The following is a 25,544-nucleotide window of genomic DNA, read 5'->3' on the forward strand; positions in this document are numbered from 1 at the left end:
TATTTGATTTGATGCATATTTTGTACCAATAATGCATAAATACAGTAGAGAAGTTGTTTGGGAAGTAGATATTTGTAGATAAATATGTTATACCATTTTCTACTGTTTACAATGTGTACTGACATTCAGACCAGGAAACAGAATGACCTTTTTTACTTGCCAGAGCACTGTGCTGCTGTTTGTGTTTTCATCTTTTCCTCTTATAACACCTTCTGACCTCCCAAGAGGCTTATAAACAACTTCTGTGTAATTTGCATTATTGACCCTGCATTATCACTTGTTTCTCATCGTAATGTAGAACTGAGTAAGTGGTAAGCAAGAGAGCTGAGTGGGAAGTGATTCTCCCATTCTATGAACAAAATCTCAGGATTTCAAAAAATTCCTGTTCTGAATCAGAGTGAAATTGAGACCATTCTTTTTTTCAAAAAAGATCCACACTCAGCATATCTAATAGCCCAGTGATTAGTTCATTCATTTCGGATATGGGATACCTGGGTCTAACTCACTAATCTGAATCAGGAAAAATAGCTGAATGTGCATCCCTATATTCCAGGGAACTGTCCTAACCACTAAGTTACTGGCTCTGTGTGTGCTAGGCTCTCTATGAACAGAAATTTCATCCAGCACTTGAGAAACCTTCACAGCAAACTTTCTCCAAATGGATATATTCCTGCAGGAGATTTCTTAATTACCCTAATTTGCATTTGTTAACAAAAACTTGGTTTTTTGTTGAGCTGGTAGAGAAGCTTTATGACGTTAAAAATAGAAAGAGAGAAAACCAACCTAATATGTTTGATTTGGTTTATCATACATTGTATGACCTATACCTCAAACGTTAAGCTACTTCATCTCGCACTCAATGTTGCCTATGGCCCTAAAAAACACGAGAACAACTTAACTATATTTTCCTCCAGTCTCATGCTATTTTGGCATTTGCATCCTTAGAATTAGTTTCATAGTTTCTAGGGTTGGAAGGGACCTGAACAGATCATCAAGTCCGACCCCCTGCCCTGGGCAGGAATGAGTGCTGGGATAGCTATCCAACCTCCTCTTGAAGACCCCCAAGGTAGGGGAGAGTACCACCTCCCTTGGGGGCCCATTCCAGAGCCTGGCAGCCCTAACCATAAAGTAATGCCTCCTGATATCAAGCCTGAACCTACACTCAATCAATTTGTGGCTGTTATTCCTTGGAATCCCAGGTGGTGCTCGGGGGAACAGAGCCTCACCTATTTTTCGCTGGTCCCCCCGATGAGTTAATAGATGGCTACCATTCAAATTTATGTCTTCAAGTTTTTATTCATGACCATGAAGACCCGAAATGATTTTAATGAAAGCTGAGATTCTCATCTAATCACAATACCCTGAGGAATTGGAATTATAAAAATATATTACAAAACAGAATGAGATGCTCAAGCCATTTGTGATATTTGGTAATGCTAGTACTTCAAAAGTTACGTAAATAACTCATGAAGACTTTACCAAGCCCCTGACATTCTTTTTGATTGTTGCTAGTGTGATCAGCATCTCTCCTTTTCCTTAGAGTAGACCTTAATTCAGAAACTGACATGCTGCATTAGTGCTTTATACACATGCAGGAACCATTTAACTGCCATTCAATTTAACATCTCATCATATTCTAGGTAGGCAAGGCATAGAATTTGGCTCTAATCTCACAACAGTCAATAAAAACAATCTGTTTTGAAACTACTTGGGCACAAACACAGCTTTACACAATGAGCAGTCAATGGGACTACTACAGTCTTAATCTTTGGGGCAAGGTCCTACTTTTCATTATGCTTGTGAGTACAACACTTTATTCATATGCGCTGTTCTGCAACCAAAGCCTGTAAATCCTACCATAATATTAATAAATAATTCACATTACACCCCAGCTGCTAGGTCTGAGCCATGAAACACTTTCAAAATCTGCTGAATATCCCACTCTGCCAGTTTTCTATAATATAAAAAACTAAAATGTTTATTCTGCTGTCTGATCCTGATACAAATTTTTTCTGTTTCTATTCCACACTATATTTGATCTTTCTGAATATAAGCTCTACTTAGTGTCCAAATTCCACAGGAGTTTTACCGAAGGAGTGAGTGCTAAAAAAAGTCCTAAAGACATGCTGGTCATTTCTATTTTAAGGGCTTTTTTGAAAGGTTTACGTTCTGATTAAATAGTACAACAATTCTATCACTTTTTCAGCTTTTACATTAATTACTAAATATACACAGTTAAGACTTGTCTCCTCGCAAAAAGTTTTATACACAATAAATGTACTATGCTTATTTTAAACAAAATAATTGTCCCTATATCTCCAAACACATATCTCCATCTCTTTTCTTAAGTTTTTATGAATATGAAAAAACTCCAAACACAACATCCACTCAAGTGATCCTTTTCTCTAGTTGCTAGCAGAAAATAAATTATTTTGCCTAATTTTAGTTTCCTTAATCTTTCCTTCTCTTCACTTTCTCTAGATCTCCTTGCAATCTACTTTTGTTATTCAACCAACATGACTGATCTTCAAGAGAATACATGCATATATATATTTGAAATAGCTAGCTTTGTACTAAAATACTTTTGTACTAATACTTTGTATTAAAATACATTTAGCAGACAGACACTGATTTGGATCAGTCAAAAAGTCAGCAGCAAGAGCTTAAATTTTGCTCCTAAGGCACTGATCCCTAGTCAGAGGGACTAAGCAGAAACATAAAGTTAATTATGTGTATATTTTCAAGATGGGCATCTTTGGCTGCCAATCAGAGAGTAAAAAAGCTGCACTGTGTAATACATGCTTGTCTGTGCAGTATTTTCAGAACTTATGACCTTTAAAACCCCTCAAACCCAATTGATGCAGAATCTTTTCAAGTAGAGAAAATGTATCCTCCCTCTTTCCTTTACATTTATACAATATATTTATACAATCATTACTGGTTAAAAAGCTATTCAAAAAATTATAAACTTTTGCCAGAACAACTTCCTGTGATCATTCCTAGTTGTATTTCAGTAGTTATGTGATTGTGCCAGGTGCTTTCCAAACACATGTGCAAAGTCAGTTTATAGCCCAAAAAATGTAGGCTAAAAAGAGCATATTCTCTTACTAGTCATATGTTAGGAAGATACTGGCAAGAACAGAGGGATATATTTTATGTAAGATATCTATTGAACTTAAGTAAAAAATTATTATACAGGATAACAACAGAACTCTCCCATTTCTTGCAATTGCTTTGTCTTCCATCTGGACAAAATGGTAACACTTTCCTCATTCTACTTGCACTCGTCTCCGATTCAAATCCTTTCTTTCACCTTCCCCATTTAGTTTCTATTACATAAGCTCAATTCATTTCAACTTAATCAGATATGCTATACATACCCATCAGAATAAACCAACCATAAAACTCCTACACTTCATGTTAGTAGCTCTTAAAGCCCCCTTTTGAAAGTTTGGTATAATAGACCAGTGTTACTTTAATGTCCTGTCTTACAGCTGTTATTTGTGGGCTCCAGAAAGTCACTCAGACTGGAATTGTCTTGCAGTTGGGTCATCTGTTTTAGTTCATAGGATTTCTGTTTTCCACAGCTTTTCTTGGCTTTGGAAGATCAAAGTGGTGGGTTTCAACCTCAGGGCATTATGGTTTGGTAGGACTACGTAGAGTGTGTACTTAGATTTTATTATTCCGTTATATGGCAGCATAGAGAGTTTCAGTATACAGTGATATGGCTTTGTGGAGGATAGATCATGCCTGACAAACCTGGTGTTCTTTTATGACCAGGTAACTAACCAGCTGGACAAGGGACATGAGGTAGACATCATTTACTTAGACTTCAGTAAGCCCTTTGATTCTGTCTCCCATGAAATTATCAATTAAACTGGAGGGTACTGGCCTGGACCAGCCTATGGTGGGTGGATAATTGGCTTAGAGGCCGGTCCCTGAGAGCTATAATCAATTGGAAGGCCTAATCCTGGAGGGCTGTGCTGTCTCCAGTAGTGTCCCACAGGGATCAGTGCTTGGGCCCGTACTTTTTAACTTATTTATTAATGCATTGAATGAAGGGGTGGAATGCTCTATGATTAAGTTTGTGGACAATACCAAGCTGTGGGGAAATGTGGGTACACCAAAGGATAGGGTAAAAATCCAGGATGCCCTTGACAAACTGATTCTGTGGGCTGATTGGAATCATATGAGGTTCAACAGGGAAAAGTGTCAGGTCTGTCATCTGGGTAGGAAGAACATTCACCATAACGGGACCTGGGAGGGGGTCACAGTTGGCCAGAAGATGAATATGAGCCAACAGTGCAATGAAGTCACCAGCAGGGCAAATAGAACTCTGGCGTGCATCAGCTTATATGTTGCTAACAGATCCAGGGAGGTGCTTCTCCTTCTCTACTCAGCACTGGTGAGGCCGCAGCTGGAGTACTGCGCCCAGTTTTGGGCACCACACTTTAAGAAGGATGCAAATAAGCTCAAGAGGGTACAGAGAAGGTCCACCTGCATGATTAGGGGCCTGGAGGATAGGCCCTATGAGGAGAGACTCCGGGAACTAGGCTTGTTCAGTCTGAGTAAGAGGAGGCTGAGAGGTGACTTGATAGCTGCCTACAAGTAGGTCAGGGCGGAGCACCAAGATCTGGGGGAAGGCACCCCTTTGGAGGATGAATGGGCACAAACTAATTGAGGGAAGATTTAAGTTGGACATAAAATTCTTCTCCATAAGGGTACCTAGAACCTAGAACACATTCCTGGCAGAGGTGGTGCAGTCGCCATCCTTGGAGGTATTCAGAAGGAGGCTGGATAAACACCTCATTGAGCTAGTTTGAGCTTACTAACCTTCTGCCTATGGCAAGAGACTGGACTTGATGATCTTACAGGTCCCTTCCGGTCCACTGATTCTATGATTCTGTGTGCATGATGTGTATTCTCTGGTTTCTCAACAGAGTGCACAAATCTTTTGCCTTTTACTAAAGATTGATTTGCATTTCATGATTATGATTAACAGACATACTGTGACATGGAAACCAGTGGAGGGGGGTGGACAATTATTCAACGACGTGAGGATGGAAGTGTAGACTTTCACCGGACATGGAAAGAGTATAAGATGGTAAGCACACCACTCTTCTGAATTCTTATATTTAGGCTATGACTTGACTGCAAAATTTACCATGCCTGGAAGTGGCACCTTCAAGCATGCTGTGCTGATCCTATACATCTGCTGCCTCAGGTGGACTAATTGGTACTGCTCAACAACCATGCCAATTTGCCTAGAGCCAAGTTAATTTACCTTTTGGAAACATTTGGCTGCTATGGTTTATGCTACTTCTAATTCAGGAGACAGACTAATGGTGCTGCTGTTGGGCTCCATAATTTTGCAGCCTAGATACTGCCTTAAATTATCGTTTTTCTTATGATCTCTATAGAGGCTTATGTCATAGAAAAGTATAAATCAGTTACTTAAAAGGGCGTAAGTCAGCAGGTTTGAAAGTAGTATTTTAATTCTGAGATGAAAATTTCTGCTTTCATTTGGGAAATGCCAGAATAATGTAAACTGTTTGCCTAACTAGAGACTTACAAGTGTGATGTTTGTTTTTAAAGACAAGCTTTACTCCCCAGCCCCCACCAGTCAACTATTTCATAATACATTTACATATTTAATTTTAAAGTTTTTTATAGTTGTTTCTACTGACAGTTTCTGTCCAATCTAATAAATGTAATATCAATTCATTTTGTTTCAAGTTCCTAAAACTTTCTTTGTTCAAATCCACTTTTTGAAAAACTAAAAACCTCTGATCTTCACATGCATAGTAAAGCTTTAGAGTTGACTGACTGAAAAAATGTCCTTTTAAAAGCTGATGAACTGATGAATTCAAAGTCATGAAGGACAACAAATTAAAATTATTTAAATATACAACTTGGATTACAGGGATTTGGTGATCCTGCTGGAGAGTACTGGCTTGGAAATGAGTTTGTTTCTCAGATGACTAATCAGAAACATTATGTTCTTAAAATACACCTGAAAGACTGGGAAGGAAACGAGGCATATTCATTATATGACCATTTTTATCTAGCAAGTGAAGAGCAAAAGTACAGGTAAGCACAACGGGAATTGAACTGAACAAACATCAGCTGATTATTAATTTCTATAAGTTGCTTAGCTTCATAGACTTTAAAAAAAATGATGCAGTAGTTGATATGAGTGCATTTAAAATATGTCATGTAGTGCTCAGGGATGTATTTGGTAGCCATGTTGGTTGAGACAAAAAGAAATGCAAAATTCTAGAACTCTTGGTTAAGAGATTATACCTTTTATTAGACCAACTAAGAAATCGCAAAAAAAAATTTTTCTTTGCAAGCTGTTGGGCGCTTCTTCAGCCAGAGGACAAATCCAAATATTCATATAGTGCTGACATTCTAAATGTATTTTTAGAATGGGAAAGAATGTGTATTTTACCAGTGAATGAAGGTAAATAACACCTTCACTTCCTCCACTTTCCTTTACAGAAGGCTCTGGGTGCAAAATGTGGCATATAGGTTGGGAACAGAAGAAACCCATATAGTGTGTGGATGTTTGGAGGTCTCTGAGGAATCCTGTGGGTAGTCTTAGCGGGGTGTATTCTACTGAAAGATAATAGAGGCAGGAAGATCATTAATTATACAAACTGTGACAAATGCAAATCCCACACCTACACGTTCATGTTACAAACTTCAGGATGAAGAGCAGGGCTTCGTTCGTTCTTCCATCCTTGATAATCTCCACAGTTCAAAGATGAGTTTCTCACAATGAGCCATGGAGCCTGGGTTTAATTTTTTAGCATCACCATTCTTTTTGTTTTATTTACTTATTTTTTACTTAGTGCTCTGGTATATTCTGTTACATTTTTTTCCTGTACTTAGAGTTAGTTATAATTTAAAGAAGGAAAGTATTTAGGGACACCCTTAAATTCTGTTGTCAGACTGAATTAAATGAAGCTACTAGACAATATAGTTTTGGATGTGCTTGTTCACTGAAATAAGGTAAAGGAACAACCCTCCAATAACCACATTAAGTTAATATTATTCCACAAGCATTATATTTCCATTTTTGGCTAATTACATAAAAACAAACAAACAAAATGCATAAGGGGAAAAAAGGAAAGTTACTAGGCTCACAGCAGGAATTAGTTGATAGAAAACAGGCGACTGGGAAACTATGACTCCTTAAAATAAGAAAAATTTGCTGGGTAGAACTAACAAGAGTGGTAATGCAAGAAGGAGCCTTTCCTTCCCAGGCCTATGGTGGATGGTATCCTTACAACTGGCTCTAATGTTAGAAATCTCAGAAGACAATCAAAGAGATACAAATCAGAATGGAAATTAAACTACCATCTTGCTCTAAATGATGGTAAAATAAGCCCCCTAGTCAGAGAAGCATACAAAAGTAAGGCTAGAAGAGACATTAGGAATTCATTGAGTCCAAAACCCTGACCAAGACAGGGTCAACCCTGTATAAACCATTCTAGACAAGTGTTTATCTAGCTTGTTTTTTAATTACTTCCAAGGATGGAGATTCCACGAGCTCTCTGAGTAGTCTGTTCCAATGCTTAACCACACTTATAGTGAAAATGACCTTCCTAACAAGGAAAATTAAGCAAATGTGTCAAAAGTCTGTCTTTCCCTCTCCAACAACCAGTGTATATCTGTAACACTGCATCTCAGTATATGCATGCTCTGTACTTCCTTCAATTTGTGACACCCAATACAGAATATAGATATAATATTTGCTTTGATAAGGAATTAAATGATTAATATGACTGATGTTTAAAATATTATCATTAGCAACCACTAAAATAAATGGGGCAGTTCATACTTCAGTGCTATTGTTTCAGGCTCTCTGAAATCTCAGAGATGTCATTTAATCATCAGTTACCTCGGAGACTTGATTTTAAATAAGATCTCAAAAACTGAGGAACAACTGAGTGGTCGAAAAAGACTCTTTCACTCTGTCAAGCTTGGGAGCTGGAGTGAGCCAACACTTTGGAAAATACTGCTTTAGGAGAATTATGTAAAAGAGTTACAAGCTGTTGGAAGGAACAGTCTGAAAAAGCTTACAGCTCTGCTTTCCAAAATCTGACTATCTTGAAGTTAAGGTCATTGACATTAGGGAAAGTAAATTTGACACCCTTTTTTAAGAACCAAATTCATATGTTACACGCATTTTTAAATAAAACCCTTTATAAAATATAATCACCAATAACGAACTTTCATCCAGGGAGATTAGAATCCATTAAAAATATTTTAAACTCTTAAATACATATTTTTCACAAAAGAAAATAAAAGTATAATAAGACTTTCCCTGTCAAGAGATTACCAAAGGTAAATGGAAAGAGATACTGTTACTTCACCTCAACTCTCATAAACAAAACAATCCAAAACTCTGAATCTCTCTCCATCAAAAAATGTTAGAACTTAATGCGTTAAGCAGTATACAGTTGTCTCAACTCCAAACCAAATATTTTTCCATCTGGAAACAGTTAGAATCTACAGCAGAGATTTTATTTTTTAAATTAAGGCATTAAAATACTTATAAAGGCAACCTTTGCAAAATGGGTCATTACCCATGTCCATTTATATTATTAAAAAATAATTACTGCAAAATAAGATGGGTTGTCTGTAAAAATGCTATCAAGTATTTGATGTGCCATAGAATACAGTGGTTCAAATTAGATACATAACACTCTGAAAGATATATAGTCTTAAAATTATGTTTAAATATATCCAGCTATGGACAAATATTCATGATATAAAATAATTTATATTTGTATTAGCTGGGTTTTGAATGCTGCAAAGAAACAATGTAAGTTATGCTAGGGGACAAAATTTCAAATGGATTCCCCAGGACAAGAACATGATCAGAACCAAATCAGGTGGTGTCTTGATTCCCAACTCGGAGATTTATCGGGGTGATTTTGAGCATGTAAAATTCTGTGGTTCCATTTCTTCAACTCTACAGTGGGGAGAATTATACTGATCTATCTGAAAAGGGAGCTGTAAGCTTAACACATTAACATCTGTTAGTGTTTTGAGATTTATGCACTTATAGATACCAGGTACAGGCATTCAGTTTCTCCTGGGAGAGTCAATACTTGCCCTGGAGAAAAATAAACTGAGAAGAACCAGAGTTAAATCACTCTCAGGAGAGGTTCTTTTCAAAGAGAGAATTTCTGTACGTATCATCTTCTGAGAGAAGCCACAGTACAGTCCTACAGCATCCCAGGGTACTTTGCTCTTCCCTGCCTTCCCAAAGGGAATAGTTTCTTGTGTGATGGACTCTGCTGCTCCAACTAAGCAGAAAACAGCACATGCCCCTTTCAGAATTCCTATTTGTGCTGCAGGGAGATACAGGCAGGATGAGTCAGCCACTCAGGGCTGTGCAGCATCAGAACAGTAAGCTCTCTGCTCTTCATTGACTCAACATTGAAATGTCTGTTCAGATGTTTCCAGATAAGGTTCTCCACCAGGAAAGGAAACTGAAGAGAATTCTCCCAGATAATTTACATCGTGTATACAGCCAGTATATCTGACTCGCTTTCATATATTATTCTTTGTGGCATTCTAAAGGCTGCTAGAACAAAAAGAAACAATTTGATATCACGAATATTAAAACATATCTGGATTTTTTTTAACTTAACTTTAAAAATGCGCATCTTTCATATTGTTATATATAGATTTAAACCACTACATAATGCATCTTCAATTTAGTAGCCTGAAGTTAGCAAAAACAGATCATCTTGGAAGGCATCCAATTTTAACTTGAAGAACTCGAGACAGAGAACCTGTTACCTTCTTTAGTAAGGTAACTAAATGCAGAATTCTCTCTCTGTGGAGATGCTTATCATCTATAAATTATCTCTCAATCATGTTTTTGCTGCTATTTATGACCTGAACAACGCCACTGGATGCAAACCTCCACCCCTCTGGAGCAACTAAGTCTCCTGAACCTGGGGATCAGTGACAAAGTTAAGTGCAGGAGACTTGGCCAGGAGCCAAGTTCCAATATCCCCAACAGCAGTGGGGAGGGGAAAATTCTACAGAGACAGTAAGCACAGGCATGAAAGAGTAGCCTGAGGGCCTGAGGAGAAGGGTGCGACAGAGGGGACAGACAGTACAGAAGAGTAATTTTGGGCTGGACTGGACTTTCACAGGACAGATTCAGGCTATTGGCTGCAGGTTACCAAGCTGTGGATTATACTACTTAAATTTCTCATTGTAAAATATTTTCTCTGTCCACAGAGTATTTTTCATAAGTCTTTTCTGAACCATCTCCAATTTTTCAGTACCCTTTTTAAATGCAGATTTCCAGTATTCTAGTATTGTCTAGTACTGGCCTCACCAAGGCTATGCAGAAGTAGAACACATCTTTTTACTCCTACTCACAACTTCCCCTGTATCAACTGAAGGGTTGTGTTAGCTCTCTTGCTACAGCATCAAAACTAGGAACATATGCTGAGATGCTTGTCCTTTATGACCAGGGATCCTGGTTTTTCCTGATAAAAAAAAAAATCACAAATTCTCTACTAAAAACCGTAAAATCCGAGATTAAAATTAAAGGTCCCCCCCAGCCCTCCCCCAGCCCTGCTAGTGCCCCTCACTCCTAACCCACAGGCCCCACAGCTTTGCAGGTGCCCCTTGCCTACCACCCACAGCCCCTGCTCCCCCACCCCTGCCGGAGGGGGCCACCAGTTACCAGGAATATGGACCAGGGTCTGCAGCCCCCTGCCCCTGCTCCCCCCCTGCTGCACACTTGGGTGGGGTGGCTCCCCACATCTGAATGCACTCCCAGAGAGCAGGGGGGACCCACGCCTCCCGGATCTGTACCAGGGCAGGTGCAAGCTGACGGTGCTGCCCAGCTGGGTAGGGCTTGGGAGACAGTGCCGCAATGCGCGGCTGCAGGGCCCCACCTGGGAGCAGGACAGGACCACAGGTGGCTCGTCTAGGGGAGGGAGAGGGGGAGGGCAGCACCCCTCCCCGCCCACCCTGGTGATGTGCCTCCAGCGCCTGCTGCTGCTTTGGAGAGTCCAGCCCTGTGTGCAGGAGGCACGTCGCTGGGGCAGCAGGGGGGTGAGAAGCGGCAAGAAGGTTTTCTGTGTGGCTCCTTGGCAGGGAAAAGCAGGCCCCCTGCTCGCCAATATTCCCTACCACCCTGCTTCACCCCCGTGAGCCAGTGAAGCAGGGAGCCGAGGAACCGTGCAGAAAACCTCCTCACCTCTGTTTGCCCCCTCACTGCCCCAGCAACACGCTTCCTGTGCGTGGGGCTGCGGTGAGGGCAACAGTGTAGGCTGTACCCCACAACGCAGTGACAGGTGCGTTGCCAGGCAGTGAGGGGCAGCTTGCACCAGTGAGTAATTCCCACACTGCCCCGCTGTCCCCAGCTGCACCAGGTTGTGCCTGCTGGTTCCAGAGGCCCCGGGGGAAGGAAGCAGGGTGGGACCTTGAGTCTGCACCTGCCCTGGGGACAAATCTGGGGGTTGCGGGTCCCCCTTGCTCCCCAGAGCGTGCATGGCAGCAGGGAACCGGCCCTAGTCCTTTCCCTGGACAAGCCACCTGTGGCCCTGTCCTGCTCTCCACTGGGGCCCTCCACATTGTGGCCCTAGGCCCCAGGCACAAGCCCCACCCAGCTGGTCATCAGTTCCAGCCCTGCCCAGCTCCTCCCTAAAGGGGCCTCAATCCCCCTTTCCCCCCCACTTACTTGCTGGAGCGGCTCTGCAGGCTGCCTGCAGGAGTCCCGTTCATGTCTATACATGTGATGCCCTAGGTCTTTGCACCTTTCTGGAACTCTGCCAGCCTGCAGGGAGCTTATTGTAAAACGGCAAAATCCATGGGTTTTCTTGGTAAAATGAGAAATCCACATTTGCCTCTGGTAAAAGGCAAAATCCGTGGTTTACTTCATTTTTCCATGAAAAACGGAAAACCTGGATCCCTGTTTATGACCATTTAATCCATTTCCAACTCATTGCTCTTCTGCATCCTGTAGGCATGGCCTGCATTTTTTTGTTTCCAGATTTCTAACTAAATGCATTTATTGTCATTATTGATATTGTATAGTGGTAACATTTTATTGAAAATATCATCTGATATCAAATGCCTTATAAAAGTCTATTACATCTCAACCTAATCATCTTTATCTTCATTTTTGTAATATCAAAGTATTAATACAGGTTTGTTTGACCAACCTATTTGTTTGTCATTTCCATTCAGGCTTTCCATTATGCTTGGGATTAATGTCAATCTCACAGATGTATTATCATCAGGAGGTCCTGTTTGTCCTTGTGGAATATTAGCACAATTTAGTAGTCTTTTTGTCTTCTGGATTTTTTCCAGTATTGAACAGTTCATTAAAAATGAATAGTGCTGGGGCTGTCATGGAGATGGCCACATGTGGGCAGGGTAAGGTGCCATGTAAGGGACATTCCTCTCTGCTGGGCACCACAGAGAGGAATGTCTCTATTTTCTGGAGAGGGTGAAATATTTGCAGAAATGGCTTCTTCCTGGTGACTGTGGGAGCTCAGGTGAGCAGAGCCTGCCAGCGCTGAGGAAGCAGCATGCTCTGGGGCTCCAAATGTGCCCGGCACCACTGGCCATGTGAGGGTCCACCCTGCCCACCCAGGACAGCAGCATGGGCTGCATGGGGAATGGGGCTGTGGGCAGGAGCCATGGGCGAGGTGGTAACATGTGTGAGGTTACCGCCTTCCTCATTGAGGGCCAGAACAGGCAGAAGGCACATGTGTGTGTTATAAAGGCAAAACAAACAAACAAAAGATTACTTATGTCAGTAGTTTAAAATGCCTTGCACTATTACTAAATATCCATTACTGGATTGGCATCAGTCATTATGGTTGATCATCGGCTATCGATATTGACTTAGAAAATCTTTATTGGTGCACCTGTAATTGGGAGTCTGCCAATTACAAAAAGGAAAAAAAAATCATGGAATCATAGAAAATTAGGGTTGGAGGTCATCTAGTCCAACCCCCTGCTCAAAGCAGGACCACCCCAACTAGATCATTCCAGCCAGGGCTCGTCAAGCCAGGCCATAAAAATCTCCAAGAGGGAGGTTCCACCACCTCGCTAGGTAAAATATTCCAGGGCTTTCCCACTCTCAGAGCGAGAAAGTTTTTCCTAATATCCAACCTAAACGTCTCTTTCTTCAACTTGAGACCATTGTTCCTTGTTCTGTCATCTGCCATCACTGAGATCAGTCTTGCTCTATCTTTTTTGTAACCACCTTTCAGGTAGTTAAAGCCTGCCATCAAATCTCACCTCAGTCTTCTCTTCTGCAGACTAAATAAGCTGTGTGTGCACATGTGTATTTTAATTAGAAGTCATATATAGAAACAAAATCATCAGACTTCCAGTAGTCAGGGTACAGCTGACTGAGATGATGTTAAATATGTACCAGGAATGTTAAACATCTACATGATGCATCCTGGTAGATGTTTAATATCATCTTTAGTTACTAACAGCCTGGAAAGTATTTGTACAAGTGAAGTATATCATCCTGCTTCTTTCCAAACAAAGAACAAAAAATACAGTTCTGACTTTCCCGCACCATTAGATTTACCATCTTTATTAGAAATGGGATTATACCATTGTTATGGGTTCTGTTCTTCGTAATATACTTAAACTCCTAAATGTCTTCAGCCCTGCCAGACATGATTATCATGATGTCTAATTTAAAACAACTTGCCGTTTTGCATAAGCACAGACAGTCAAAAAGGCAAAGGCTGAATTGATTCAATCTTCGCAGGCTAGTCCAAGCAGTGTAGATTGAACTAATAAGCAAGTGCAAAGACATTCACTTTTGATTCTGGAAATGCAGCCACATGACTGCAGTGGCCCAGGCCAGAACCCAGGGGGCACCAGAGCAGCCTTCCTATTTAGCTATAGCAGAGAGCTTTAGCCAAGATTATCATGCCCACCCTGAGAAGGGGGGAAGGGTTGTGGGGGAGATGCAAAGCATCCTGGGAAGCTGCAAAACTGTGAGTTACCACTATACATTATCAACTTTGAAAGCAGTTTATGTGCACTGAAGTCCTGTTCTGTTACAGATTTCAGCTGGTTGCCAATCACTTATATTGGTTTATATGTAATTTCTGTCCCTAGCTTCTGTGCCTACCGACTTGTGTGTTTGATCATATAATCTTATCTCCTATATGACGCAAAACATAGAACTTCCCCAAATCAATTCATGCTTGAACTAGAGCATCACTTTTAGAAAAACATCCAGTCTTGATTTAAAAGTTGTTGGTGATACAGCATCCATGTACCCTTTGTCAGTTGTACAAAAGGTTAATGGCCTTGTTGTTAAAAATGTGCACCTCATTTCTAATCACATGTATCCTGCTCTAAATTTCCATGACAACTGCTACTTTCTGATCATTTCTGAACCTCAGAGACATTTTTACAATTTTAGCCAGTTATAATATGTGTACTTGCAATGTCACTATTACAAATTCTCAAATACTTTTCAAGAATGTCACAACCCAATTAACTTGTGCCCATGCCACTGAGCAAGAGATACCATTCAAATCATCTTCATTTGACTATTAAGGGTTAAAAGACTTCCCTGCCAAAAAATTCCTTGAAACAAAACGCTGGTGGTGTACTACAGATAATTGGTCAGCTGAAATAAAATGCTAGGGGAAACTATATATAATTGGTCAAAGATAAACGTAAGCTCCTCACACGTAGCACACACGTAACAGGTAGAAAAACCTAACCCACTACCTTGTAACTTGAGGAGACAAAGAGCTGCCACCTGCCAAAAATTAAAGATTCCATATAACGGTTCACGATTGGACATCTCTGTCAAACACCTCTGCCTATAAATAGTTTAACGGTTTCTGCCCAAGTCAGAGAGCTCTGGGGATCTCACAGGAAACACCTGTGCTTGTCACCAGAGAATTGGGAAATTGATCAATTCCCAATCGATCACCCCGTCAGCATAAAATATTGACGTAGAAAGTCTTGCAAGCGCGACCGTCTGTTTTCGGCGCCACGTCCGTCATTATCTCGTCGTAACCTAACTGCGTGCGTGTACTCGACTCTGTAACCAAAGTTATATGCGCATATTTGACTCTGTAACCGAAGCTGTAACGGAACAAAGGCTCGCCTGCGTCGTCCATCACTATCTAGGCGACGTAAGTAAACAAACTCCTGTAACCTACACGCGTCTGTGCCTGGTTAATTCCACTCCATCCATCACTACCCGCCTGCTGAGCTCTAAATCTAAACACTCCGGTGTGAATCAGGCGGCTGCCGGCTGCTGCTCTGATTCACGACAAAGAAGAATTGCACTTTATAATCTCTAGAAGGAAAATTTTCGAAATCTTTAATATTCAGTTATTTTTCAATATTAAATCTCATTGCACTTTATACAAATGGAAAAATCTGTTCAGTCAAATTGATAATATATATTTGAATTTATTTTTTCACCCTATGTCCCAAAGTGCTTCAGAAACTTTATAGGTAGAATGCAGAATCACAAATTGAGTATTCACTTGGGCACAAGAGGAGGGAACCAAATTACTTTGTAAACCAAGTAAAAGCGGCACCATTTTGGTTAGATGTCTGGGAAAACTTATTCTCTTTATAAACTGCAATGGAATCTTACAAACAAAATCTAGAAGTACACAATATTTCAAAGTTATTCTTGTCTTAATTCAATGGCTTCTTAATTCAGTCACTAGACCAATTCTAGTCCTGTTTAAATGGGATAGCCAAACTACATGAGAAATCTACTTCGCTGGATCAGTTTAAAATACAGTTGAACTATTTAATGCTGATGAGCATCTACCGTAAAAAAATCTAAGACCACCTACTCTCATCAAAAGAAATTCCAAAAAATATACCAGCAGTCTTAATCTGTAATGATTTAGCAATATGCTTTGGAATCCTAACATGTGAGAAGCACCATGCTTCTTTACGCTTTCATATAAGGAAACAGAAAAGTAGTTAAAAACTTTACATTTTTTAAAAATATTTCTAGCACTTTTTAAATAATTTAAAAAATAAACATTTAAAAGAAATATTCTGCAGTGTAATAAAACTGACACCCGTATAATCAGAGACTCGCAAGGCAAGCCATATGAGGAAAGGCTGAGGGACCTGGGACACTTCACCCTAAAAAGGAGAAGGCTGAGAGGGGACTTGGTAGCAGCTTGCCGCTACATCAGGGGAATATACCAAGGGCTCAGTGAACAACTGTTCCCCAGGTCACTCTTGGGGAAAACCAGGAGTGATGGTCACAAACTCCTGGAAGACTGCTTCAGGTTCAACTCTAGGAAAAACATCTTCACAGTCAGGGTGTCCAGACTGTGCAATAAACTCCCACCAGAAGTGGTACAATCACCTACCCTGGAAATCTTCAAGAGGAGACTGGACGGTCACCTCGCTGGGGTCACCTGACCCCAGTTGTCTTTCCTGCCTAGTGCAGGGGGGCTGGACCCAATGTTCTTGCGAGGTCCCTTCCAACCCCTTACAATCGATGAATCTATGAACCAGGAAAAAGCTCCTTGATTTAATAATGTTCTATGGTAGGTTGAACATTGTATAAAATCAAAACATATTTGGAAAGAAGCTAAACATTCTTTACAAGGTTAATCCTATTCCTTAGGCAAAGAGGGAAGCTCTGAAAATGGCAATACTACTAGACCAGTGTTTCTCAATCAGGGTGCCAGGGCTGCCAGATCTTTTAAAGAGATATGTGAAGAGATATGTGAAGTGTTAGGAGATTAGCAGATAAACTAAGTAGATAAGCTTAGCCTCAATGTCCCTACTTGGAAGATCTGCCATCATCACTGCCAGGCTCCTCTGCAAGGAGATAAGCAGTTTCATCTATAAATTAGCTTTTGAAATTGGGTGCCACTTAATTCACAGAAGTTATGGGGAACTGCTTTAAGTCCAGTGAGGGGTGCTTCAAGACCTAAAACCTTTAAGAACAATCCTAAAACTTTGAGAACCACAGTACTAGATATTCACAATGCATATTTATAAGACAGAGAGAATAAACAATATGATAACCATCCCATTTGACAAGTCAAACTTGTCATAGGAAGAACCACATCTTTCTCCAATACTTAAATGTGTAAATCTTCACCTTTGTAGGATTAAAACCCCAGATTTGAAAAGGAAGAGTCTCACTTGAAAACTGAGACACAAAAGATTGAGAAAATCTTATTACTGAAAATAAACTACCAACCTATCAGCCAGCAAAGAAACAGAGCTGTAATGTTAGACTGCCACAGTGTGTTAATGTGAGTGTAAGAAAAAGGAAGAAATCATATTTAACTGCACATTGCTAGCATTACACTGACACAGTGAACTTCAGATCCTGCAAATTACTATGGTATAGTTTTTACACACAGCATGTTTTTAAGTTATCAATATCTACCTGTTGTTAATCTCCTATAAACTGGCATTGATTAAACAAATTTATTATAGTAGAGGTTACCATTTCTCTCTCCAGTATTACTGACCACACCAACATTTCACACAAAGCTTACAACAGTACATTAACCACCAGAGAACCGAGTGTTGTTGGAACAGGATATTTATTGCAAAATATTTCCTCATTTCTGTGTACAGCGACTACTGTTACCTTACATCTAATAATTTGTTTTTCCGTTCTGCACTTCTGTAGGATCCAACTTAAAGGACTTACTGGGACAGCAGGCAAAATAAGCAGCATAAGCCAACCAGGAAATGATTTTAGCACAAAGGATGCAGACAATGATAAATGTATTTGCAAATGTTCACAAATGCTAACAGGAGGTAGGGATGATTTCTGTTTCTTGGTCTTCCTATTTTTATTGGCAAAGAAACTATTCATGAGGCAAACAGTGGTAATTCTGACTTATTAAATACTGAATAGTAAGTCCAAAATTTACAGACTTAGATGCAAGTAGGCAGTTAATTTATATTGAATGCATTACTATTTCAGACAGGTCAGTTAAAGTAAATGTATAGTTAAAACTGAAGGAGTTAAAAATGAAAAGCTATCATTTCTCTCAAACAGTGTCACTACAAGGTCTCCTATTCTGAAACTGCTGGAGAGAAAAAATAAGATTGTGCTTTCAAGAAATAGAAACATTCCCAAGAAATGCCTAAGAAACCTGACAGGAATTATATTTAAAATCAAAGAAATAATTTCTAATAGCTTATTTAGATACTAGAAGTTACTAATGATGCTAGGGTTAGAAGTCATTATATTACCCATTGAAAAACAACATTATGGCATCGTTATCATGCAAGGTTGAATGTATTCCCACATTTAGATAATTTGAAGTGACAGTATTTAATGGACAAGACATTGTAATTAGTATGTTGGTGAATACATTCTAAATCAATACACTCAGCATCACAAAACTGTAATGTATGTGTGCATTTTATCTTGAAAGGTAATAATTTTAAAGCACACTGGTAACTCTCAGATCTGTGTTTTCTGCTCTTACAGGCTGGTGGTTTGATGCATGTGGTCCTTCCAACCTGAATGGAATGTATTACCCATTGCGACAGAACACCAACAAATTTAATGGCATTAAGTGGTACTACTGGAAAGGGTCAGGCTACTCTCTCAAAGCCACAACTATGATGATCCGACCAGCAGATTTCTAAATGCTTTTGCATTCTACATGAATTGTGTATCATATAATCTTCAAAGACTTCATGTGCCAAACATTTAAACACACAGCTGCAACTTCTCATTTTCCAGCCCAGAAAACATGCACTAATGTTCTGAAGGATCAATTTGATTCTGATTCTTGAATTGCAATAGCCATCATCAGCTAAAGCTTACATTACTCAACTAGACACAGCAAAGTCTAAAACATGAAGTAATCTGATATAATAATGATTTGGCAGAACAACTGATTTAAGAGGATGTCCAAGAAACTGTCAAACAACTTAAGGACTACATTTTGTTGATCATCTATGTCATGCGTGTGTTAGTAAATAACTGGAACTGTGAAAAATATGTATAACTTAGTTTTAGAAATGTGCCTCATCACTGAACTTTAAACACCACACTGATATAAAACACTCCTAACTTGCAGTCTAGACCTATACCTATTTTCTATACCATGCCATGTTTGTAGTTTATTGTACATAAAAGTATACTGTCCTGTAATTAGATCATTGAAATAACATTCCTTTTTTTTTATTATAGTTTTCTGAGCAACATTTACACTTATTCAGGGATTTTCTTGTAGTCCATATCAGTTTATTTAACAATCTTAGGAGAAATAGCTTTTCCATCTAAGTGCCTTGCATTTATTCTCGGAAAATACTATGTAAAATCAACCATGTTTTTTTCATTTTAATTATCAGATTTTGTACTTGTTATAGTTGTTATGATAAAGCTACAAAAATCCCTGTTAATTATAGTATAGTAGCATGTGTTTCATTACATTCTGTATGAAGATTGCACTTTTCTTCCTAGTTAAATGTAAAATACCTGGCAAATAGGTATTTATAAGAATACTTATGAGACAACAGCATTAGGCTTCAGATAAGTGCTGTTGTCTATGACTATTAAATATCAGCTGGTGCTGTAGTCAATTTAGATTTTTTATGAAAATAAGCTAGCTTAAAAACAAATGTACTCTTTGATGAAATACAGTTGTTTCTTTCTTAAGGTAAAGTTTTACTGCTCTTGAGAGAGAGGAGGAAGTTAAAAATGACCTCAGGCCAAACAGTCTTCTGTATGTGGCAGTGGTCGAGCCCTTATTGTATATAATTACATGAATACATTGCTTTACTGGGTGACTGACTATTTTTGTTCCATATATATGCTTAAATAGATACACTCATATATCAGAATAGAAATGTTGGAGTTCAGCTTCAGAAGGCCCTTTATTCTAAATCTTTTCCGATGTTTTATAAAGCTGCTTCCAAAAATTAACTTTTGGGAGGACATTTCTTACGCTTAGTGTCAGACCTAGTGCAATAAGTTTGGATATTTTTCATTTTACTCTGCTGATCTTTAAATTCCATGTATGAAACAAAATAAAGCATATTTCTAGTTCAGAGAATCTTATCAGATGCTTTTTAGGCTCAGGTAACAAAACATGTTATATTATAATAATAATGATTAGTTTTGAGAAAGGAGTTAAACACAACTACCAAACCATCCTGTTACGAATATAATCTGCTCCCAAAAAAGTATTTCAGTCATATAAACACACAAGGAGAATGTAAAGACTTAACAAAAAGGCAGAAATTCCTCTCAGCAAGCTTTAAGAAGGGTGGCCAACCTGCAGCACATGTGCCACAAGTGGCATGGGCAGCCTCTGTGTGGCATGTGGCAGATGGGGAAGGGAGAGGCAGTGCAGTGCAGTCAGGAGACAGATAGCAGAGCAGCAGATAAGACAGGGGAAGAGGATTGGAGTAGCATTTGGAGAGGGTGCAGGGATAATGTTTTATAGCTGCCAGAAAAGGCTGGCCTCCACTGCTTTACAGAATGCTGTTTAAAACTACACTAATTACTAATAACTTGCCAAGTTATTACACAGAAGGTGATTTGAACAGAAAGAGAGACCCCAAAAGCTTTAAGCTAAAATCATATGTTTTTTCTAGCTATGCTCTTCAACAAATTTTGTAACAACCCACAGTTGGCAAAACAGGATCAACAACTATTATATGACAGAAAAGAACATGTTATTTTTTGTACTGCTATAGTACAAAATCAAAGACCAGGACTCCCAAATACATAAAACTATCCACCAACTACATAAAACTATCAGAATTAAAATACAACGCAAATTTCTTCCCATCACCACAGAGTCATTGTAAAATAACTACAGTATTTTCTGCATGCTTTGATAACATGCTGTATACAATCAAATAATAAGTCCTTTCAATATTCCTAATCATTTTATGCAAATTTTAAAACATTCAAGATCGAGGTTTCAAATAACAACAAAGAAAGGAAAATTGTAGTAACTAGGAACAAAATTCAATTTCTGAACTAAATTCTCTCATTACAGCATCTTAAATACTATAAACAACACAGAAATATATTTACACAGCTGCTACGTTGTCAAGACAAACTGTAAACCCTTTTCACAATAAAACTGACGTGATCAACAACCAACTTGATTCAATTGTTTGTAACAAAGCCAAAAACAAATTAACTGATTAATAAATTTAAATGATCTGAAGCAAAGGTGCTGTTGAATACAGCTCTGTCTGCAGGTAAGGAAGCTTTTTGTACAAATGACCAATTTATGATTTGGAAATGCACATTCAGGAAGGAAAAATGCTCTGTAGTACTCCCTTTTTAGGTTTTTAAGCCCACAGTTACTTTATGCTTCTAAAGTAATTGAAAAAAAACCCATTAATGTGAGAAGCATCTGTGACTGAAACGTTAAACTGTGGTCTGTAGCAGTTTGCCCATTTTAAGAAATTGCTCTCCAATTGAGAAATAAAACAGTGAGATATAAGACCATCTACTACCAGATTCACAGACATCTATATTTAAAGGTAAGATTATTTAACTCAGAAATTACCGAGTATCTTCTTAAATTTTTATCATATGGTACCAGAAACTAGATAGACACTTCAGAACAGATGACTATGCAAAAGAGAAATGAATACTTCACAAACACTTTGCTAAATTACTCTCTCTCCCAGATATCAACTTCCAAATCTACGAGTCACTGTCTGGTATTATCACTCAATGTGCAGACTCCATCTGCCATGTCTGAGCATTTGTAAAGATTGAAGTTCTCAATTTAAATGCTGTGCTGTTTGTTGGACACTTCCATTCACACAGAGGGGTGTTCAAGATGTTCATCTTGTGAAGCATTGTTTTGAAGTGTCCCTATCCAGATCTCAGTTTATTCAGCCTGGCCCATGCTCCTCTGTCAAGATTGTGCCCAGTGGGGCATAAATGCTGTAGGAATAGGTCTGACCTTTCCCAGTGGTCAGCCCACTCCATTGCTGCCCATAGGTTTGGCTCAGCATCCCCAATCTCTTCCACGAGCTTGTGGGTTTTACGTGCAAATGGTTTACAACTTAAGCCTCTGTCTGTTCAGGTCTTCAGTTAACAGTTGATGGAGCAGGTGATTTTCATCATCTCTTGCTTCTATTTCCAGTAATGATATTAGGGTCTATCATCTTATATCACTTGGTCTAATGCCCTAGAGTACAGGGAATATATCTGTGTGTGTGTGTAATTTGCGCAGCCTGTTAGAAGTCTCAGCATACTGCTAAGTACAGTGCTGAGCTTTTTAGTTTGACAACTTCCAGACCACAATATTCTGCAGAGGCGTATACCATTGTAAGCATGGTGGTTCTGAGCACTTCGAAGTTGGCACCCCATGTTGTGCTGGCAAACATCTTAAGGCAGCTAACTGTGCAGAGACTTTACTGCTGATCTTCTGAACGCGATGTGTACAAGTGAGGGAAAGGTCTAATGCGACTTCTAGGGGGGTTGGGGTATGCTCATGGGGAAGGATGTGGTTGTCTACTCTGATATATGCTCTTAGCTTGATGACTGTCCAGATGAAAGAGCAATGACACTGATTTATTGATGCTCATCTTTAAGTGCCACTTGTGGCGATAGCGATGAGTTCCATATCAGTACTCAGTACCTTTTCCAGTTCTGTTTTCCAATTCTGATATATTAACTACAGAATGAGCCAGAGCAACATCTCCTATCTAGGAGAGTAAAGCTCGACTGTTCTTCAACTTAATGTTGAAGGCTTTACCTCACTCCAGCAATCAGTGCTGGAACACATCACCAGGGAAATGAAACCACATACAATCCTTCTACAAGAAACACATAGAGCAGCTATGGAAGAGGAAGCTCTCAGGCTACAGCCTTACAGATTCTATAGCCAGCAGAATCCATGGCCTTGCTACGTTTAACAGAAGCGACCGGTCATAGCCTACCAAAGGACATGACACTTCCCAGAGTGCAAAAGAATGCAGCGCTGTCCAGGTCAATAACGCAGTCATCATCAATATATACAAGCCACCCTCTGCCATGTTGTCAAATCACATCCCTGCCTATTTATGACCAGATAACTTTATATGTAGGTGACTTCAACTGTCAGTATCAAGATTGGGGATACTCCATTAGTAGTGGCAAGACACCATTGCCTCCACCTGCAGACAATTTTTGTCTTTGGACAAGTGTAAATGATACAAACCTCATACATGACCTGAAGGAGCCATGTAACTTCCACTCTGGACATTGGAACATTTAGATGAACCCAGATCTAGCCTGGTGGAAGGACGACTTGAATAAAATACCAATATGAAAAGTACTTGACAAGTTTCCATCATCTCAGGGCAGATCCTCACTCATCAGCACTGGCGGTATGATTTTTCAGCTCTCACCATCGGGATCATTCCCAAGATGTTTGGAAGGCAGATTGGCATAAATAACAAGGGCTTCTGAATTACTGCTTAACTTTTAAATGAATATTTTGAAGAAAATGATACAACTGGTAACCCATGTCTGATACACTTGTATTTGCTTCACTACAAAAAATATCTTGTTCTCATGAAAGTGCTTATTTTTTAAGTCCAGCCAGAAGCAATATCACTATTCATTAAGACAAGGCTACCCAGATTCATAAAGGCTGGGGTCCATGTGCTGCACAAGTTGTGGGCTGCATAACACCCAGGACCGCCACTGCACGCAGCTCCTCCACTGTGTGAGCAGAATGAGCTCCCCATCACTGCTTCTACATGAGCAGTGTGAGTCTCCTCCTGGTGCTGGTGTAGGCTGTAAACTCACCAGGACTCCTGCTGTGCTGAACTGCCCCAGAGACCCCAGCCACAACTGCTGCAACAGCCAGAGCAACAGGGGCAGTGGTGGCCAGGTAAGAATCAGAGCTGCGCATTTACCAGGATGTGGCCCGCAGGCCACCACTTGGACAACGGTGCATCAACTAATCAGTTTTTAGCAAACTAAGTTCACAAACATAAAGAGATATTTAACTTACGGGAGCTGCAGGGAAACTGGCTGAAAGTTCATATGGTTCCTCTGAGATCCAACATCCAAATTCCAAAGACCACAGTACCTTAAAAAAAAAAGCAGTAAGTAAACTTTTACAATTTTATAGAATTTTTTAGAGACTGTGAACCATAGCCACTTTGAGTACCTAACTAAAACTAACGATAAAGTTAGTATAGCGGATGCCTCATTGCTTCTATGCCAACAATATGTTTTCCTAAAGGTTAAAAAACAAGTATAAAATGTGCTTATTTTCAGAAGTGAGATAAATATTGCTATGCCCCAGTTATGACACCAGACAAGTTAAGAAATGATTGCTATTATTTCACGAGAGAAACAACTTGATGGGTTACAAAGAATTCTAGGGAACAAGATATCAGTTTTGTATACTCCCATGCCTCTAGTAATTTTTTAAAAAGTTTGTGCTTTGTTGTTATTGTATTTAATTTTTATTCTAATGGACTCTAAAGGCAGAATTCTGTTTTTCCTGATACATGACCTAAGCTTGCAATGATCTCTGAGCTGATTTCGTACGGCAAGCTTTAAACTAGGATTGTTGCGGGATGGGGATGCAGAGGTGCAGGAGGACACTTCAGTGTCAAGCCAGGTGACGTGAGCAGGAACAACCCAGATAAGTGACAAAGGCCCAGGCAAGCTTGGGAACAAGAGGGCAGCACGGTCACCCATAGTTGGTCTCAATTGCCTCTACACAAATACTAGAAGTATGGGGAATAAGCAGGAGGAACTCATCCTCCTGCTAGCTAGCAAAAACCCAGCCCTGGTTGGGCTTACAGAAACCTGGTGGGATTCTACCCATGACTGGGCAGTACACAGAGGGCTATAGGTTGTATAGACGAGACAGAGTAGGGAAAAAAGTGTGGGGGGGTGTAGCGCTGTATGTTAAAGAGCAGTTCAAGTCCTCGATGATCAGGATGAGTTCAGAAACTGAGGCGCTTTGGATTAGAATGCAAGGGGGTCATGGGGAAAGGGACTTGGTAGTGGGCATCTACTACAGACCACCTCACCAGGGGGATGAGCCGGACCTAGAATTTCCAGGTCAGCTCATGGAGGCTGTAAGGACAAAGGATGTGGTTGTCATGGGTAACCTAAACTACCCAGACATCTGCTGGGAGGATGAGACAGCCAGGTCTGAACGCTCACATAGGTTTTTAGCCTGCATACAAAACCTCCACCTAACCCAGGAGGTCCATAATCCCACCAGGGAAAAGCCTTGCTGGACTTCCTCTTTGCCACAGGCGATGACCTGGTGAGGATCTGCAGGTGCTTGACTGCCTAGGCGTTAGTGACCATCGTCTGCTGGAATTTACTATCCGGCGCAGGGTGGTGAAAGCAAGCAGTAAGACAAAAGTCTTTGACTTCAGGAGAGCCGACTTCAATGAGGTAAGGAGATTAGTAAGAGAGACATTGAGGACTTGGAGCCTCAGTGAGATGGGAGTCCAGGATGGGTGGTCGTTCCTTAAGGAGACGATCCTCTGAGCTCAGAGGGAGTCAGTCCCAATGCTAATCAAAGGGGGCAGGAATG

General features: G+C 39.9%; 2 protein-coding genes across 5 annotated transcripts in view; one reads left to right on the plus strand and one right to left on the minus strand.

The window, feature by feature from the left end:
* The window catches only part of ANGPT2 (angiopoietin 2), a 70,373-nt gene extending 49,253 nt beyond the window's left edge, over positions 1-21,120 (plus strand). For all 3 annotated transcript variants that reach the window (XM_006024490.3, XM_006024491.3, XM_006024492.3), the window contains 4 exons: positions 5,003-5,104; positions 5,924-6,090; positions 17,678-17,808; positions 18,491-21,120. In XM_006024490.3, coding sequence (XP_006024552.1) covers positions 5,003-5,104; positions 5,924-6,090; positions 17,678-17,808; positions 18,491-18,651 — 561 coding nt within the window. In that variant the 3' untranslated portion in view covers positions 18,652-21,120. The remainder of the gene's footprint in view (positions 1-5,002; positions 5,105-5,923; positions 6,091-17,677; positions 17,809-18,490) is intronic.
* MCPH1 (microcephalin 1) overlaps positions 1-25,544 on the minus strand; it is a 206,897-nt gene that overhangs the window by 116,149 nt on the left and 65,204 nt on the right. For both annotated transcript variants that reach the window (XM_006024489.1, XM_006024488.1), the window contains one exon: positions 23,991-24,068. In XM_006024489.1, coding sequence (XP_006024551.1) covers positions 23,991-24,068 — 78 coding nt within the window. The remainder of the gene's footprint in view (positions 1-23,990; positions 24,069-25,544) is intronic.

Source organism: Alligator sinensis, unplaced genomic scaffold (assembly GCF_000455745.1).
Source record: "Alligator sinensis unplaced genomic scaffold, ASM45574v1 scaffold1012_1, whole genome shotgun sequence".
NCBI classification, from domain to species: Eukaryota; Metazoa; Chordata; order Crocodylia; family Alligatoridae; genus Alligator; species Alligator sinensis.